General features: G+C 49.5%; 1 protein-coding gene across 1 annotated transcript in view; it reads right to left on the bottom strand.

Annotated features, from left to right (window-relative positions):
- The window catches only part of LOC308157528 (ryanodine receptor 3), a gene marked incomplete at both ends in the record, with an annotated part of 155,245 nt that overhangs the window by 51,920 nt on the left and 85,196 nt on the right, over positions 1-18,129 (bottom strand). Inside the window, 12 exon segments of the mRNA XM_080531105.1 lie at positions 493-601; positions 1,111-1,297; positions 2,330-2,465; positions 3,035-3,138; positions 4,888-5,017; positions 6,145-6,259; positions 6,710-6,983; positions 12,602-12,736; positions 13,897-13,999; positions 15,907-16,107; positions 16,906-17,326; positions 18,022-18,129. The exon segment at positions 18,022-18,129 is cut by the window's right edge and continues 318 nt beyond it. Coding sequence (XP_080387231.1) covers positions 493-601; positions 1,111-1,297; positions 2,330-2,465; positions 3,035-3,138; positions 4,888-5,017; positions 6,145-6,259; positions 6,710-6,983; positions 12,602-12,736; positions 13,897-13,999; positions 15,907-16,107; positions 16,906-17,326; positions 18,022-18,129 — 2,023 coding nt within the window.

Here is an 18,129-nt window from a genome sequence, read left to right as displayed (position 1 = left end):
GAGGGTTGGTTTATGATTTTGAATGAATTGTTGTGTTTTAATTTTTTTGTTGGTTTGAATTGGTGTTTATTTTATTTTTGTTGGTTTGAATTGTTGTGTGTTTTTTTTAAAATTGGTTTTTCTGAGTTGATAGGGGGCTGATGCCTTACTATGTGTTTACGTACATTTTTGATAATAAAATATATTTTTAAAAGTTGGTAGAGCATGATGTGAACAATGCTTAGGTTGTGGATTCGATTCCCACCGGGACCATATATACTGAAAAATGTATGCCACTCACTGCAATGTAAGTTGCTAAGTTGGATAAAAGTGTCCTCTAAATGACATACATGTGACAGCGACTGGTGAAAGGCAACCAATCAAATTAAACATTAAATCGGCCGCCGGCTTGTTATCACTTTCACCAGCAGCTGTCACCTATTATTATGATCATTGTTGTGTTTACGGAGCCTAGCGGGCAGGATCGTCCCGTGTGACAGGTCCGACACTCACGTGCATCTCTGGAGCGCACCGTCCCAGGAGGTCGATGAGGGCGGAGTAGAAGGACATGATGGCGTTGCCCATGTGGACCACCTCTTCCTCCTCCTCGTCCTCGGCCGACCTGGCGACACCACACACAGGAGGGGGGGAGAGGTCAGAGGTCGGAGGCGAGAAAGGGGAAAACAGGAAGTAAAAAAAACATGATACAGATGATCTTATGGGTCTGACAGTATCTGTAATGTATATCTGCGGCAGATCGCCCTGTTAGCTTATGTTAGCTTGTGCTAGTTTAAATCCATTGCAGATCACGATATTAGCTTGTGTTAGCTTGTGCAAGTTTAAATCCATTGTGTGTCTGGTATTGATGTGTCTGGTAGCGGTGTGTCTGTTAGACGTGTGTCTGTTAGCGATGTCTCTGTTAGCTATGTGTCTGTTACCTTTGTGTCTGTTAGCTATGTGTCTGTTAGCAGTGTGTCTGTTAGCAGTGTGTCTGTTAGCGGTGTGTTTGTTAGCGGTGTGTCTGTTAGCTATGTCTCTGTTAGCTATGTGTCTAGTAGCGGTGTGTCTGTTAGAGGTGTGTTTGTTAGCGGTGTGTCTGTTAACGGTGTGTCTGTTAGCGGTGTGTCTTACGCGTCGGAGCTGACCCCCTGCCCGGCGCTGGGCAGGTCGAGGGTGGGGTTCTCTGAGATCTTGATGGCTTCCTTCATGGCCGCCAACAGGCCGTTGCCCCCCTCCCCCCTCAGCGCCGGGCCGAAGCACTCTGGACGCCTGATCAGCAGCTTCACCACCACGCTGGAGTTCTCCTCCACACTCTCCCCTGGGGGACACATATACAGACACACACACACATACAGACACACACACACACACACACACACATACACATACATGCACACATACAGACACACACACACACACACACATACATGCACACGCGCATGTGCACACACACACACACACACACACGCACACGCATGCACACACACACACACGCACGCACACATGTACAGACACACACACATACATACATGCACATGTATACAGACACACACACATACAGACATGCGCACATATATATATACACACACACACACACACACACACACACATACAGACACACATACACACACACACACACATACACACACACACACACACACACACACACATACACATACACATACACACATACACATACAACACACACACACACACCGTACCAACGGTCAACTACACCCTTAAGTCAGAAGAAGTACACACACGTGCAAGTCCCTCACACTGAGAAACACCCCAGAGGTAAACAGCCTTCGACTGTTACATAAAACCTCATCTTAGCGAGTGCCTGCCAAGGCTACGCCACTTTATTTTCTCCCCGGCCACATCACTGTCTGTCAGGGAAGCAAATTAAAGAGTCTAACCCTGGTCTGGTCGTTCAGCCAGCGGCTGTTTCCAATATCTAATGCCTTCACTGGGAGCCCCGGGGTTGGACTAGGCCCGAGGCTGCAGTTCAGTCTGCCAGGCCATATGCAGCCTGCAGCGCTCTGTTAGACTTTTAGAAATTTCAGGACCCTCCTTTCATGGCTTTTCCTAGATATGTGATCTACCACCCACGGTGGTCCACAACGGCCTCTCATTCACCCATTCACACACCAATGGCGGCAAGCTATTTTTTCTGTGTAGGAGGCAGGCTAATTTACAAGACGCGCCAACTAGCGGTCTTTGTGTGTAAGTACCAGATTCCCATTATAAAGACTATGGTCATTTGACCCCCGAGGCGGCTCATATAGTAGGTAAAATAGACACGGCTGACAGCCAGCTAACGGTTGCCGGCGGTTACGACGGTAGTTACCGTTGACAAAGACGGCGAAGCGCAGGAAGGAGAGGTAGCGCTCGCCCTCGATGGGGTTCCAGCCGATGTCGGGGTAGCCCTGGTCCAGCAGCATGGGGCAGCTCTGGAGACCACAGCCTGCTAGGTAGGTCACCACCTGCAACACACACACACACACACACACACACACAAATATGGACGCACACACACACACACACACACGCACGCACGTACACACACACATACGCACACACACACAGACACATCCGCACACACATACACACACACAAACATACACACACACACAAATGCACACACGCACACACACACACACACACACACACACACACACACACACACACACACACACACACACACACACTCATAAGGGACCATCCCAGTGAGACAGAGACAAGGACATAGAATACCATGCATTATGTATTGTGTAATATCACCTTGTCCAGGTCAGGCACACACACACACACACACACACACACAGACAGACAGACAGACACACACACACGCACACACACACACACACACACAGACAGACAGACACACACACACGCGCACACACACACACACACACACACACACAGACAGACACCCCCCCACACAAACACACACACACACACACACGCACACAGACACTCCCCCCCTCTCCCCCCCCCCCCCCCCCCACACACACACACACAGACACACACACACACACACAGTAACACACACCTTGTCCAGGTCGGGCTCCTCCAGCGCCAGCGCCAGCCCGTTGTTGTCCATCACAGAGGAGGCGGCCACGTCTAGAGGGGTGGAGCCCCGCATGGCTGGGGAGGCTGGGACACACACACACACACACACACACACACACACAGGTCTTGTGTTAAAACTCCAGACACACACACAAGGTTTGTTAAAGCTACACACACACACACACACACACACACACACAAACGGTCTTGTTAAATCTCCAGACACACACACACAAGGTTTGTTAAAGCTCCACACACACACACACACACACACACACACACACACACACACACACACACACACACACACACACAGTCTTGTTAAATCTCCAGACACACACACACACAAGCTCCAGTCAAAGCTGCTGCCTTCTTATCGATCCACAACAGGTGTGTCAGAGAATCGTAAACCCGTACCATCTTCATTCATCATCGAGACAGGTGGAGTTGGATCAACCTCCACTACACCACCAGAGGGCAGTGTTCACACTCTCATGGTCAAGCCCGTCTCTGTCTGTCTGGCTGAACGTTCACAGTTCACACTGATCGTCTGTTCGTTCGTTAGACGAGAGACGCGGGAGTCGTAAAGTCAAACTAAGAAGTTTCCGGAATCCCTAGGCAGCGATTAGTCATCAGCGTCTCGGTGGTTTATGTCAGATTATGGACACTATCAAATCAAAGCGCCATCGTTGATATCGTCATCACTGTCAAGCGTCACTGCCAGTTAGTCATCTCTACGTCCTTAGTTTTAATTCTCGTTCTGAACAGAGTTAATTATTGGTTTCACAGGTTTTAGCGTCACACTCGAAGGCTTTTGGGTAATTATCCTGCGGGCCCAGAGTGAGTCAGAGGATGGGGGGGGGCATTCAGAACATTCTAGAGCGTGAGATGGTTCAGGAGGGAGGCCTCTCTCTACCAGCAGGGAGCTGTGGACAGACTGGGAGGTGACTCACACTCCCTCCTTAAGGAGTCTAGACACGCCCAAAATGACCACACACACACACACGCACACACACACACACACACACAGGCACGCATGCACACACATGCGCACACACAAGCACAGGCATGCACGCACACACAGACACACACGCACACACACACGCGCACACATACACACGCGCACGGATACAGGCACGCAGCACACACACACAGACACACACACACACACACACACACACACACACACAGACACACACACCTCTCCTCTCCTCTCAGGTGTGGGCTAATGTATTCAGGCTCACAGCTCCAGCACCTGGAGTGTGGTCCCAGCAGTCCCAGAGCATCCTCACCATCATCCTCCTTTTCCTCACTCAGGTTCAGTGATAACTTACTGTATATAATGTTCAGATGTCTATTTTATTGTATTATTGTATTAATCTATTGTCACTTTATTTTGTTGTTGTTGTTGTTTGTGATGTCAGCTACTGTAACGCCTTAATTTCCATAAGGCGCTTCATACCTACCTACCTACCTACCTACCTACCTACCTACCTATCTATAAGGTAAGGTGGAGTCCAGTTCATGTTCTATGAGCAGAACCAGTATGTGAGAGAGTGTCTCTGGATCCAGATCAGCAGGGTGCTGGGCGGGCCTACAGGACCATGTACCTACCCAGGTAACTCAGGTGTACCTACCTACCCAGGTAACTCAGGGGTACCTACCCAGGTAACTCAGGGGTACCTACCCAGGTAACTCAGGGGTACCTACCCAGGTAACTCAGGTGTACCTACCTACCCAGGTAACTCAGGGGTACCTACCTACCCAGGTAACTCAGGGGTACCTACCCAGGTAACTCAGGGGTACCTACCCAGGTAACTCAGGGGTACCTACCCAGACCCACGCTGCTGTTCTCCAGGAGGTAGCTCAGGTGGTCGAACATGGCCTTCTGGTTCTGCCGGCTGATGCGACAGAAGTAACACAGGAAGCGACAGCAGCTGGCCACCATCTTGGGGAAGGCTATTTCCTGTCAGGGAGATAGTGACACCTTGCTTAATGACAATTAAAAACAAAAACAAATCATTCTTAGGGCATTTTTGCTGTTATTGGGATAGAGACAGTAGAGATTGACAGGAAGGATGGGTGAGAGAGAGAGAGAGAGAGAGAGAGAGAGAGAGAGAGAGAGAGAGAGAGAGAGAGAGAGAGAGAGAGAGAGGAGGGACGACCAGGAAACCTCACGATGATACGGTATGCGCATTAGTGTTCTACGACACTAGGCGCCCCCAGGATATACAAAGTTCAAAAGAGATCATTAGAAGATACTTTATTCCAGAAATGGCTATGTATGCCAGCAGCAGACATGTAATACAGTGTAATAGTTCTCATCCCAAGCAAGTTTTTTTAATTAATTGCTAAAATTACTCAAACTAAAAGAGCCCAAAATTTGAATAAGACCAGCAGTTGAATAGATTTGCACATCAGAGTGAGCCAGACATGGACAGGGGGGGTGACTGTATTCTGTATTGTGGCTGTATTGTGACTGTATTGTGTTTAGTCTAATGTCTATGTGGCAGTTCCACAGGGCTTGTTACTATACACCCTCCCTCCTCGTCTCTGCCCTAATTACTGCCTAAGAAGGCCTGACACGCCAACCCCCCTCCATACTCCAGCCCTCCAGACCGACCCCCCTCTGGCCATATGGAAATTATCTGAAAGTTTCCCAAACTTACAGGAATTTTGTAACCCTAAAAGTGATAGTCGATGGTATAGCAACAGCAGTAGTAGCTACTCTACCTGGGACTTGTACAACAACAACAGCAGTAGTAGTAGCTACTCTACCTGGGACTTGTACAACAACAACAACAGTAGTAGTAGCTACTCTATCTGGGACTTGTATAACAGCAGTAGTAGTAGCTACTCTACCTGGGACTTGTATAACAACAGCAGTAGTAGCTACTCTACCTGGGACTTGTATAACAACAGCAGTAGTAGTAGCTACTCTACCTGGGACTTGTATAACAGCAGCAGTAGCTAGTAGTAACAGCAGTAGTAGCTAGTAGTAACAGCAGTAGTAGTAGCTACTCTACCTGGGACTTGTATAACAGCAGTAGTAGCTAGTAGTAGTAACAGCAGTAGTAGTAGCTACTCTACCTGGGACTTGCCTCCCCCCAGGACGTTCACCATCACCTCCATGACGGTCTCATGCATGCCCAGCACACGCATCAGGTTGGGGTGCTGGTAGAACACCTTGTTGTTCATGATGTCACTAAAGGGGGAAATAGAGAAAACATGTAAAAAAACATGTCAAAGGATCTTGTCAAACGAGCCAGCCTTGAACATGCGAAATGTATCTGAAGTCAATTGAAGCTCTTGATAATGGGCTCTCCTTTTAAAAAAAATTGTTTTACATATTTAACATTTAGCTGACGAGTGCATGGATATTTTCAGTATATACGGTCCCGGGGGGAATCGAACCCACGACCATGCTCTACCTAACAGTGTCCCTGATATATATACGGTCCCAGCGGGAATCAAACCCACAACCATGCTCCACCAACAGCCCCTGGCCTACCCTAGTCCGTCGATCATGAGCTTCTCCCCTCTTTCTTCCCCATCGAACCCACGACCATGCTCTCACATCCAACTGTGTATATATGGTCCCAGCGGGAATCGAACCCACAACCCACACGCTCCACCAACAGCCTCTGGCCCCTACCCCAGTCCGTCGATCATGAGCTTCTCCTCCTCCTTGCCCATGCGTACGGAGAGCAGGGACCGGATCTGGCCCAGGGAGGCCAGCAGGTTGATGGTGTCCTGGACGGAGGCGGCGCTGATGGTGTAGCTCTTCCTCATGGCCCGGAGGAGCTCCCCGATGCTGTCGTACTGCCGCCTCAGCAGGCTGAACATCTTCCTCACCAGCTCCGGGTCCTGGATGTGACACTCCTGGGCCCAGCTCACCATGGTCTGGGAGATCAGCTCCTTCAGGTTGGCTACAGAAAACCAAGGGAAGAGGAGAGGGGGGGAGAGGAAGGGGGAGAGGAGGGGGAAGAGGAGGTTACATTTGTTTACATTTACTAGGGGTAGTCGTGGTCTAGTGGATAGTAAATTGGACCGGTGATCGGAAGGTTATGAGTTCATCTCCTGCCTGAAACACCACCACCACTAGTGTGTCCTTGAGTAAGGCACTTAGCCCTCAATTACTCCAGGGGGACTGTCCCTGTAATCTGTAATTGTAAATCTCTTTGGATTAAAAGCGTCTGGCTAAATGGCTAAATTCTAAACTCGACATTTTTGGCATTTAGCAGATGCCTCTATCCGAAGCGACTCACAACAAGTACATTTGTCTAAAGTAAGTGAATCATCTATCCATTAGTCGGTGTAAGAAAAGTTAATCTAGGCTAGAAGAAGGAAGAACTACTTCTTTTTTGTTTCTACTTCTTTTTGTGTGTATCCATAGTAGAGAAAGTGTACAGGGGGGATGTGGGGATGCGCTTCATCACGTTGATATTGATATTACACTGATGCTGAGGACAGGGGAGGCTGGCGGAGGCAGAAATCGGAGGACGGCTTGTTGTAACGCATGGAACAGAATGAGCAACGGTTCCTCCTCATCCCATTCCATGCGTTACAACAAGCCTGTCCTCCGATTTCTACCTCCACTGGCCTCCCCTGATAGAGGAGTACATGTACCATGTAGTGGGGACAAATCTCTCCACACACACACACACACACACACACACACACACACACACACGCGCACACACAGAGACGCAGCGGGACTCTCTTCACACTTCACACACATCGTACACTTCACTCAGCTCCTCTGAACACATAAAACCCCTATTAAGGCCCTGTTCAAAAGCACAGCGCTTGACTAGCTGATCCCACTTGTAAACCATTGTCACCGACAGAGCAGCGATAAAGGAAGGCAATACAAAGGAAACAGAGACAGCTTCTCTGTGATGCAAATGGAGAGACCTTGAAGTGGAGTGACAGGCCTTTCAGAAGGTTCCGGAAAGGCTCCATCCAGTCAGCAAGAAAAGCAGGACTTATTAGTAGTGTGTATCACACACACACACACAACAGCAACAAGTCTCTCCTCAAAAGGAAAGGTAATCAATTGTGGGAGCAAGAGGTCAATGTCAATATTTTTCCCCGGTGTGTCGTCCGTTTGTAAAAAAGAATATTCGCTACACTTTCGCTCGCTAGTTCATTCATAAAAAAGGCCACTGCACATCTCTCAGCCGAGCGGAATGGAAGAGAAGTCTTATGTAAGGATGAGACAGACAGACAGGGAGAGGGAGAGAGGGGGAAAGGTATTAATAGAACCGTTCTCTAGGACTTATCTGCCGCTCCTGGTCAACTGACTCATCTGTTATGACAGTGCGTAGGGAGGGAACCCTTTATTAAAAGCAGATCAATGAAAGGCGTCTGCTGTGTGTGTCTGTGTGTGTGTATGTGTATGTGTGTGTGTGTGTGTGTGTGTGTGAGAGAGTGTGAGAGTGTGTGAGTGTGTGTGAATGTGTGTGTGTGTGTGTGCATGTGCGTGTGTGTGAGAGTGTGTGAGTGTGTGAATGTGTGTGTGCGTGTGCGTGTGCATGTGCGTGTGCATGTGTGTGTGTGTGTGTGAATGTGTGTGTGCGTGTGCGTGCGTGTGCGTGTGCGTGTGTGTGTGTGTGTAGCTGATTGTTGTTTTAACGGCAGGGCGATTAGCAGGCTGTTTTAAGGGCCTAGTAGTTGTTTCTGTTGGTTGGTTCAATGTGTGTTTCCACCAGAGCGTAACTGATGTGGTTGTCACTGGGCTGTCAATCATGGTGGTCAAGCAGGGGTAGAAGAGGGGAGGAGGGCGGGGCCGTAGAATGCCCCGGTCAGCACTAACTAACCAATCACATCGCTGACAGAGAGGCATGTGGCGTGTCAGAGAGAAGAGGAAGGGCATGCATTCTCCGTGACGATGGACAACATCTCTCATTCTCCGGCTACATGCTTCATAACACCTCTCTCTACCTTCCCCTTTCTCTCTTTCTCTCTCTCTCTCCCCCTCCCTCTCTCTCTCTCCCCCTCCCTCTCTCTCTCTCCCCCTCCCACTCTCTCTCCCCCTCTCTCTCTCCCTCTCCCTCTCTCTTCCCCCCTTCTCTCCCCCTCCCTCTCTCCCCCTCCCTTTCTCTCTCTCTCTCTCTCTCCCCCCTGTCTCTCTCTCTCTCTCTCCCCAACTCTCTCTCTCCCTCTCTCTCTCCCTCTCTCTCCCCCTTCTATCTCTCTCTCCCTCTCTCTCCCCCCCTCTATCTCTCCTTCTCTCTCTCCCTCTCTCCCCCTCCCCCCCCCTCACTCTCTCTCTCTCTTTCTCTCTCTCTCAGGCACGCGCGTCTGAGCTGCCAGGAGTCGTGACACAGTAGAGTAACAGCCCTCCAACGATGCCAACAGAACCAGCCAATGGGAGACTCCCCAAAAAACACACACTACCCTACAACTCACTGCCCCCCCCCTCCCCGAGACCCCAAACAGAAAGGGGAACATTTACTACCCATAAATGAACCTGGCAGATGAATAACAATCCATCAGGGATGTTTGGCAGGGCAGTGCTCTTATCCTCCCATCTTTAGGTGCCTCTCAAAGGAGTAATGGCAGACCTCAGAGTCCCTACAGTGCATCACAGGGTCCCCATGGGGGAGGGGGGGGGATGGGGGGGTGTAATGTGACAGCAAGGGGAAGTTATGGGCCAGGGTCACGCAGCACAGTCCATCATGCCGTTCTCTCTGCCCCAACCCCCACCCCACCCCACCCTGCCCCGCCACTCTCTTTTGGCAGTCTCTCAGTTATCTCGCGTGGCTGTAACTGTAACTCCTTTATTTGCCGCCTCCGTTGACCAGGAGCAGCTCCGATTGGCTAGTTGTGTGACTGAGGCGTCACATGCCTGCCATGGTGGGGGCACCTGGGGGAGAGGGGACAGGTGGAGGGGGGCCGCTCCCGCGGTAGGCCAATCATCCTTTCTTTTTCTCCACGTCCCTTTCTCTCTCTCGGCCTTTCTCTCCCTCTCCATCTCTCTCTCTCTCTCTCTCACATACACTCTCTCTCTCTCTCGGGCACCGCTGAATCAAGGCCGAGGAAAGGGGTGGGAGGGGGAAGGAGGGGGGAGAGGGAGGGGTGGCTATCTGAACAGTTCTATGGGGGTGAGGCTTCTCCAGAACAACCAACTGTTATAGTTCTGTATATTCTATCAAGAAAGGGTATCCATGTCTATGGTCTTGGTTTTTGTCTTTAATAGCCAACTTTGTCACGTGGTCGTCCATCCACACTCCACACCAAATGCAACAACAGCAAAGTGCGGCTGGCTGCTGCAAAGCTGCTTTCTTTGTTGTTGTTTTTTCTCCATCCTGCTGGAACTCTAATTCAGTTGCCGTGGGTAACAGAGGTTGCCGTGGCACCCCCTGAACCCTGGCTGCCGACCCGCGAGGGTGTACGTCATCGATCAGAAACGAGGGTTAGACAGCCGGCAAAGGGCAGGAAAAAAACAAACAACCAAACACTATTTTAGAAGGAATACACACTACCCCCCCATCCCCCTATTTCCAACGTCTCTCTTTCCCGTGGGATCGATACTGAGATCTCATGTGTGGTACTGAGGTACATTGGGGGTCAGAGCAAACTCCTGAGGAGAGATTGTATTTCATTGTCCGCATTTCACCGGTACATATTCCAGCCCAAATTTACCCTCTCTGCAATGTGGGTACTTCTTGGTGCCAGCACCAGTCTTTTTATATTTATCGTTATATCTTTATCTTGATATTTATAGGCGGTGACGCGGTGCCCACGTAGTTTGGACTTGGGAGAAGAGCGTAGGGACGTTGTCTTAATTCACTGATCATCACACTGCGAGTGCCGCCAATTACTGCTCAACCGGAGGTCTTTTGTCTAACTGATTGTTTTAGCGTCTGCCTGGCCAGGGAAAAATTCTCATTAAATACCAACATAAGTTAAATAAATAATTGGAGTTTTCCCCACAGAAGAGCAATCTGTGTGATGAACGTTTTTTGCGGCGACAGCTATTAGTCTTAATGTCTTAGTGATTTAAACTCAAGGTCACGAGGAGAAGGTTTCCTCGTTCTGAACTGCGTGTTAATCAACAGAAATCAGCGCTGTGATTAGGGCATATTGCACTTGAAGAAAAGGTGCCAGGGTGTGGTAAAGAAGATTTATGTGTGTGTGTGTAGCGACCTGTTTTTCTCCTCTTTCTCTCTCCAGAGATACAGGGCTGGCTGGCTGGCTGACTCTCTCTCTCTCTCTCTCTCTCTCTCTCTCTCTCTCTCTCTCTCTCTCTCTCTCTCTCTCTCTCCAGAGATACAGGGCTGACTCTCTCTCTTTCTCTCTCCCTCTCTCTTAACAGAGATAGAGGGCTGACTCACTCTCTCTCTCTCTCTCTCATTCTCTCTCTCTCTCTCTCTCTCTCTCTCTCTCTCTCTCTCTCTCTCTCTCCAGAGATACAGGGCTGACTCTCTCTCTTTCTCTCTCCCTCTCTCTTAACAGAGATAGAGGGCTGACTCTCTCTCTCTCATTCTCTCTCTCTCTCTTTCTCTCTCCCTCTCTCATAACAGAGATAGAGGGCTGACTCTCTCTCTCTCTCTCATTCTCTCTCTCTCTCTCTTTCTCTCTCCCTCTCTCATAACAGAGATACAGGGCTGACTCTCTCTCTTTCTCTCTCTCTCTCTCTTTCTCTCTCCCTCTCTCATAACAGAGATAGAGGGCTGACTCTCTCTCTCTCTCTCTTTCTCTCTCCCTCTCTCATAACAGAGATAGAGGGCTGACTCTCTCTCTCTCTCTCTTTCTCTCTCCCTCTCTCATAACAGAGATAGAGGGCTGACTCTCTCTCTCCAGAGATAAAGGGCTGACTGAAGATGTTCTTCACACGGGCACAGGAGCCAGACCCTCCGCTGGCTCCACATTACCATAACAAAATTGCGAAATAAATTGAAATGGAAATGTCTGCCACTGGGTGTGTGTGCTACATGCCAGAGAAATGGAACCAGGTTTGTGTGTTAGCAGCGCTGCGCAGCTACACAATCACTCCCTCCCTCCCCCCCTCCTCCTCCCTCCCTCCCTCCCTCCCCCTTTCATTTCTCCCATTCTCCTGTGTTAGCTAGAGTGAGCAAGAAAAAGCAGCGAAATGAGAGTGATCTTGAACATCCTTGAACAGAGTCTATTCCCTTGAATAGGCTTGTTCTTGCAACTGAGCTACTGAATTACATGAGTAACATTGTGCTGAATTACCACCGACAGGATGAGTTTGAGAGATAGACGTTTTCAATGCTGTTGCTAGCGGTGATTAGCATAGCTAATAACAGTGTCACAGTCAAAGTTCTATTCTTAAAGGGGACAGTAAAAGTTATATTCTTAAAGGGGACAGTAAAAGTTATATTCTTAAAGGGGACAGTAAGAGTTCTATTCTTAAAGGGGACAGTAAGAGTTCTATTCTTAAAGGGGACAGTAAGAGTTCTATTCTTAAAGGGGACAGTCAGAGTTATATTTTTACAGGGGACAGTCAGAGTTCTATTCTTAAAGGGGACAGTCAGAGTTATATTTTTACAGGGGACAGGCAGAGTTATATTCTTACAGGGGGCTTCCTGTTCCTGTTCTGTAGGCTCCTGCTCTGTCTTCAGGGACTGGCCTTTGATCTTGTAAACGAGGGACAGCAGACGACCTTTTATGGACGTGTCCTGTTCCTCTTCCTCCTCCTCCATAGGGATTCCTGGACAGACACACAAAAAACACATTTACATTGACAAGTTTGGCATTTAACAGACACCTTTATCCAAAGCGACTTACAACAAATACATTTGTCTAAGTACGTTTCTGTGTAACCCTATCAAAGAAAGAATAGGTTCAGATGAGTCATCAAGGAGATAGTCCACATTCATCTTGTATGGCTCTGTTGGAAGAGCACAGAGTAGAAAACACTTGTTTGATTCAGCATGGAGCAGGATCCACTGAAACTTTGGAGAAAATGTATTTTCTGTAACAGCGACAACACGACTACACAACTACTCTATAACACAACAATAACACCATCCCCATTCCTGGACAAATAGATATTCCTAGGGGTCGATCTAGCAACAAATGTCAGGTGTGTATAACATGATGTATTTCCCTATAGTTTGGTCCTGTCAGCCTGTCCATTTCCCTGTCTCCGTGTGAAAGGTGCTGGTGTGGGGGTCAGCGCACTGCAGCATAGCTGTGGAGGCTATTACAGCAGTAGTACCTCAGAGGACAGGGGGCCTATTCAATTATTTACCAAAACATCAAGATGTCAGAGCAATCTGGTGAGGCACTGAAGTATAACACCTCTGCAGACAGAAGACCTTCTGCTGAGAGAAACCGAGCTGAAAAGAGCTGAAACAATTCCCCTGTAATTCAAACCAGGCTGGCTCTCGGTGTGGCAATAACAGTGAAATGACAACAGCTACGGGAGAGAACAAAGGATATTACTCCATTTGTAATAGAGTGATAAATGCTATTGTCACAGAGCTAATACGATTTCCCATTGCAACATTGGTCATGTTGACGTTTGCTTTCAATATGTCCCAGGTGTTTCCCACCACCTCATGCTCTGCGATGCTGCCATTTTGTTTTTTGTTCACAGTGAGGTCAGGTACACTGCAAAAAGTGAATCTATGTAAGATGAAATATCTTAAATCGAGGCAATATATACGTACTTGTTTTTTGTCTGACTACTGGTTTTAAGATATCTTTTACTTGTTTTAAAAAAAAATCTTGGCAAGTGAAATAGTCCTGTTCTGTTGGCAGATCATTTAGCTTATTTTAAGTAATATTTCCCCCATGTCATTGCTTTTTTGTTGTTTTTGAGAGCTGACTTGTTGCAGTGTAGCTGAACCGGATGTTGTCTCTTACCGCAGTGCAGCCGCAGCTCGTTGTGGAAGTCGTAGAGCTCCTCCTGGATGACCTCGGGACAGGGACAGTCGTCCCCCGTACTGAAGTTCAACAGCATGTTGATCTGGAACACAGACACACACTGTCAGCTGACTTCACAGACCGTCTTACTCAACACTCCTGTATGTCACCTGGAACGAAAAGGAAAATGAGTACTATTTCCACAAAGGGACTGGAACATACCCAGCCAGCACGTGACCGACCACCAACGTTGAAAGTGGTTGAAATAAGTTAAGTTGTTGTTTCGACTTTAGAAAAAACATCGAAACAACGTTAAACCGCTAAATTTCCTTCGAAAACCCTCGAAATCGAAATAAAAGTCAACAGCAGTTCACAACCTCTCTCCATGCCGTCGATTCACCCGTCGATTCGTCATTAAAACGCCGGCGAGTTCACAGACTCCATTATTCAGTGAAAACAGCAACAACAACAAAAAAGAACGACTGTTCTTGTATCGGCTGTTCAGGAAACGAAGGAGACGGTGAGACAGAAGTCGTTAAAAGAAGGATAGAAGTGCTGAAGTCAATCTCAGGCGGTGTCCCTGGGGTGCGGTGAGGGAATGAGGTGTCGTCCTCCTCTTGGCAGTTAAGAACCCTGGTGGCAGTTGAGGCCTGCTGTGCCGGCACTATGGCAATGACACAGCAGACAGGGATGGATGCCCGCGGCCTTGGGGCCAGGCTGGGCAGGGGAGGGGAGGGCAGGGGAGGGGAAGGAGGGGACACGCTCAAATTAAAGCGCTTGGGGGAACAGTTAGAGACGGGCGCGCTAAGCCTCTTTCCTGATTCACTCCGGGGCCAGCGGTGCCGTGCTCTTCGCAAATGAGAGAAGTCAATGATACAAAACCAGAGGGGGGAAGTCGAGGGAGAGGAAATCAATTACCCGTGTGTGTGTGGAGAAAATGACTGAGCACATTCAGAGGACTCCCTACGTACTCTCTACTAACTACTTCACTTTAGAGTGGCCAAGCTACAGGGCCGTGCTGTCATGAGAACATTGTGTCCTTTTGTTGTGCAGTGTCTCTCTCTCTCTCTCTCTCTGCACTCTCCTCTCCGCACTCCAAAGCGCTGCATTGTTGCTGTTGTGCGCCAGGGATAAAGGCATGGCTGCTTTCTAAGGATCTAGCTTTTTGGGGGGTTTCAGGCTCATAGAAATGTCTTTGACGTCGGGCTGTCGGGCTGAAGGTTCATGTCATTTAGGGCCGGGTCGGATCGGGCTTGAACACACACACACACACACACACACACACACACACACACACACACACACACAGAGAGACACACACACAAGCACACACACAGACTTACTGTTTGCTTTCTCTCTCTCTCTCTCTCTCTCTCTCTCTCTCTCTCTCTCTCTCTCTCTGTGTCCCTCTCTCTCCCTCTCTCTCTCTCTCTCTGTGTCCCTCCCTCTCTCTCTCTGTCCCTCTCTCCCTCCCTCTCTCTCTCTCTCCCTCCCTCCCTCCCTCCCTCCCTTCGCCAACCTGATCTGTGTGAACTTGTAAACCTGTAATATCTAATCCCAGTGTAACAAGGTTAACACAGACAGATGTCCGAGGCTATTCCCCTACTCAGGATGTGGGCAGCGGTTCAAAAACCCCAAGTGAATTATGGGACAAAGTGGACAGTTCACTGGCTAGTACTGGCAGCCTGGGACATTCTGATACCGTCACGTCCCAGAAGGAAAGCGATCAAACGTTAAAAAAAACATTCGGCATGACGCCATTTTAGGTCATCCTGTCCTGTACTTTGTTTGTCTGCTCTTAAAGTATTTTTTTTGCTGAGTGGGGCAGTCCCACTCATACTTTTCATTTTATTGGACAAGATACAGTGAATACAGACAGGAAAGTAAGGAGAAGAGGGCATGTCACCAGGGCATGGAGCCGGATTCGAACCCATGCCGACATGGGCATAATGTGTACACTGTAGACCGCGGTGCTAGACCACTGGACCGCCCCGGGCCACGTAACTGTACCTGCTCTTGAGGAGGAGAGCGGAACTCCTTGGTCTTCTTGGCGGTGATGGCGGCGGACATGTTGAGGGCCAGCATCAGCTCGTTGTAGCGGAACTTCTGGTTGAACTGCAACTTGGAGACGAAGCTGTCGGAGAAGGAGACGATGGCCTCGATGCGGTGCTTCAACTCGCAGTCGCAGAAGTAGTGGAGCAGCTCACACATCTGGGGGGGACACGCGCGTGTACACGCACACACACACAGACACACACACACATGCGCACGCACACATGTGCAAACACAGACACATACACACACACATACGACACATATCTCAATCTCTAATAGTAGAGTTTGTCAACTCTAGTCCAATGGTGTCATTGGCAGCATAATATGGCTTCAGTATGTGACAGGGTCATTTCATGTGTGAGCGACTCTGAATGGGACTAAAACTGCCAGGATGGGTACTGAGCCAATGTTTGAGAGCCCAGCTGGAATAGTGGGTCATGGTAATAGCCCCTCTACCCGTTGAACAGTATGAGTTTGACGCTAGGCACTGATCTAAGGCCAGTTTTGCATGTTTGCTCTGTAATGGTTAAGGTTAGGAGTAGGAGAAGAGTTAGTGTTAGGATTAGTGTTTAGGCCAGGGTTAGGGCTAGGGGTCAGAGTCAGTGTTAGGGTCAGGGTCAGGGTTAGGGTCAGGGATAGAGGTCAGAGTCAGTGTCAGGGTCAGGGGTCAGTGTCAGGGGTCAGTGTCAGTGTTAGGGTCAGGTCTAGGGGTCAAAGTCAGGGTTAGAGTCAGGGTCAGGGCCAGGGTCAGGGTCATTACATTTACATTTTTGGCATTTAGCAGATGTCTTATTCCAAAGCGACTTACAATCAATACATTTGACTAAGCAAGTGAATCATCAATCCACCAGTCGTAGCAGGAAGAGTAATCTAGCTCAGGCCCGGGGCCATTGGCAGTCTCAGTGATAGAAGGAGGTCAGCTGATCCTAGACCTGTGGGTGACCCCGGCATTACCTGTCGCTTGACCGGCTCCGGCAGCCTCTTCTCCAGCAGGCCTTTCATTGGCTGCTTGGCCTCTTTAGCCGCCTCCTCCTCCCCGGCCTCCACCGCCTTCTCCTCGGCACCCGTAAGCCCCTCCTTCTCTGCCCCGCCACTCTCTGTCGCCATGGCGCCCCCCCCGCCCCCCGCCCCCGCCCCCCCCTCCTCCCGGGGCTCCCCGAACACGTTGGGGTCGATGAGGAGGAGAATCTTGCGGACGTCCTCGCTGCCCAGCACGCCCATGGTCAGCAGCGTGCCGATCAGCCTCAGGATGGGGACGAACTGGTACTCCACGCTGCCCCCTACTGGGTCCCGGATGTGGTGCCCCCCCCCCTGCACCGCCTCCGTCAGCATGCTGATGGCCTTCTCCTTCAGGGCGTCCAGAGGGATCTGGGGACTGGAGGAGGAGGAGGAGGGGGAGGAGGAGGAGGAGGAGGGGGAGGAGGAGGAGGAGGAGGAGAAGGAGGAGGAGGAGAAGAAGAAGGAGAAGAAGAAGGTTTTATTCGCCATGCAATCAACTTGTCAGTCAGTCAATTGTTGGAATTTTGTATTTTTTTGCTCTATGCACAGGGTCAGCCATAGTCGGCGCCCCTGGAGCAATTAGGGGTTTAGCAAGTGCCTTGCCTTGCTCAAAGACACATGCAGCTCACTCCCTCCTGAGGCGGGGATCAAACCAGCTACTTTTCCGATCACTAGCTGGCCTCTCTAGCCTCTAGCACTATTTTACCTATTATTAGAGTCAAATGACCATAGTCTTTAGAATTGGAACTGCTACTTACACACAAAGACCACTAGTTGGCGCGTCTTGTAAATTAGCCTGCCTCCTACACAAAAAAACTGCAACATAACTTTATACTAGCTTACCCTGATGTGAAAATGTAAGGATACTGGGTGGTAGAACGCACATATCTAGGAAAAGTCATGAAAGGAGGATCCTGAAATTTGATTAAGTGCAAAGATATTAAAAAATAATTACTCACAGGGTGGCTGTTCTAGTGCTACCGCTGCCCCTTCCTACCTGGACAGGGGCCCCCCTCCTCCCCCCTTACCTGTACAGCTGCCCACTCCCCCCTCCCCCTCCTCTCCCCTTACCTGTACAGGTGCTGCTCCCTCTTGGTGCTGATGAAGCAGGGCGGGGCGAAGTTGACCCGGGGCTTGAGCGAGGTGCTGAGGCCCACCCCGGGGGGCGTGTGGTGCTTG

Source organism: Nansenia antarctica (genome assembly GCF_963989245.1).
Source record: "Nansenia antarctica genome assembly, chromosome: 1".
In the NCBI taxonomy this organism is placed as follows: Eukaryota; Metazoa; Chordata; class Actinopteri; order Argentiniformes; family Microstomatidae; genus Nansenia; species Nansenia antarctica.
This window is presented reverse-complemented; position numbering and strand designations above follow the sequence as displayed.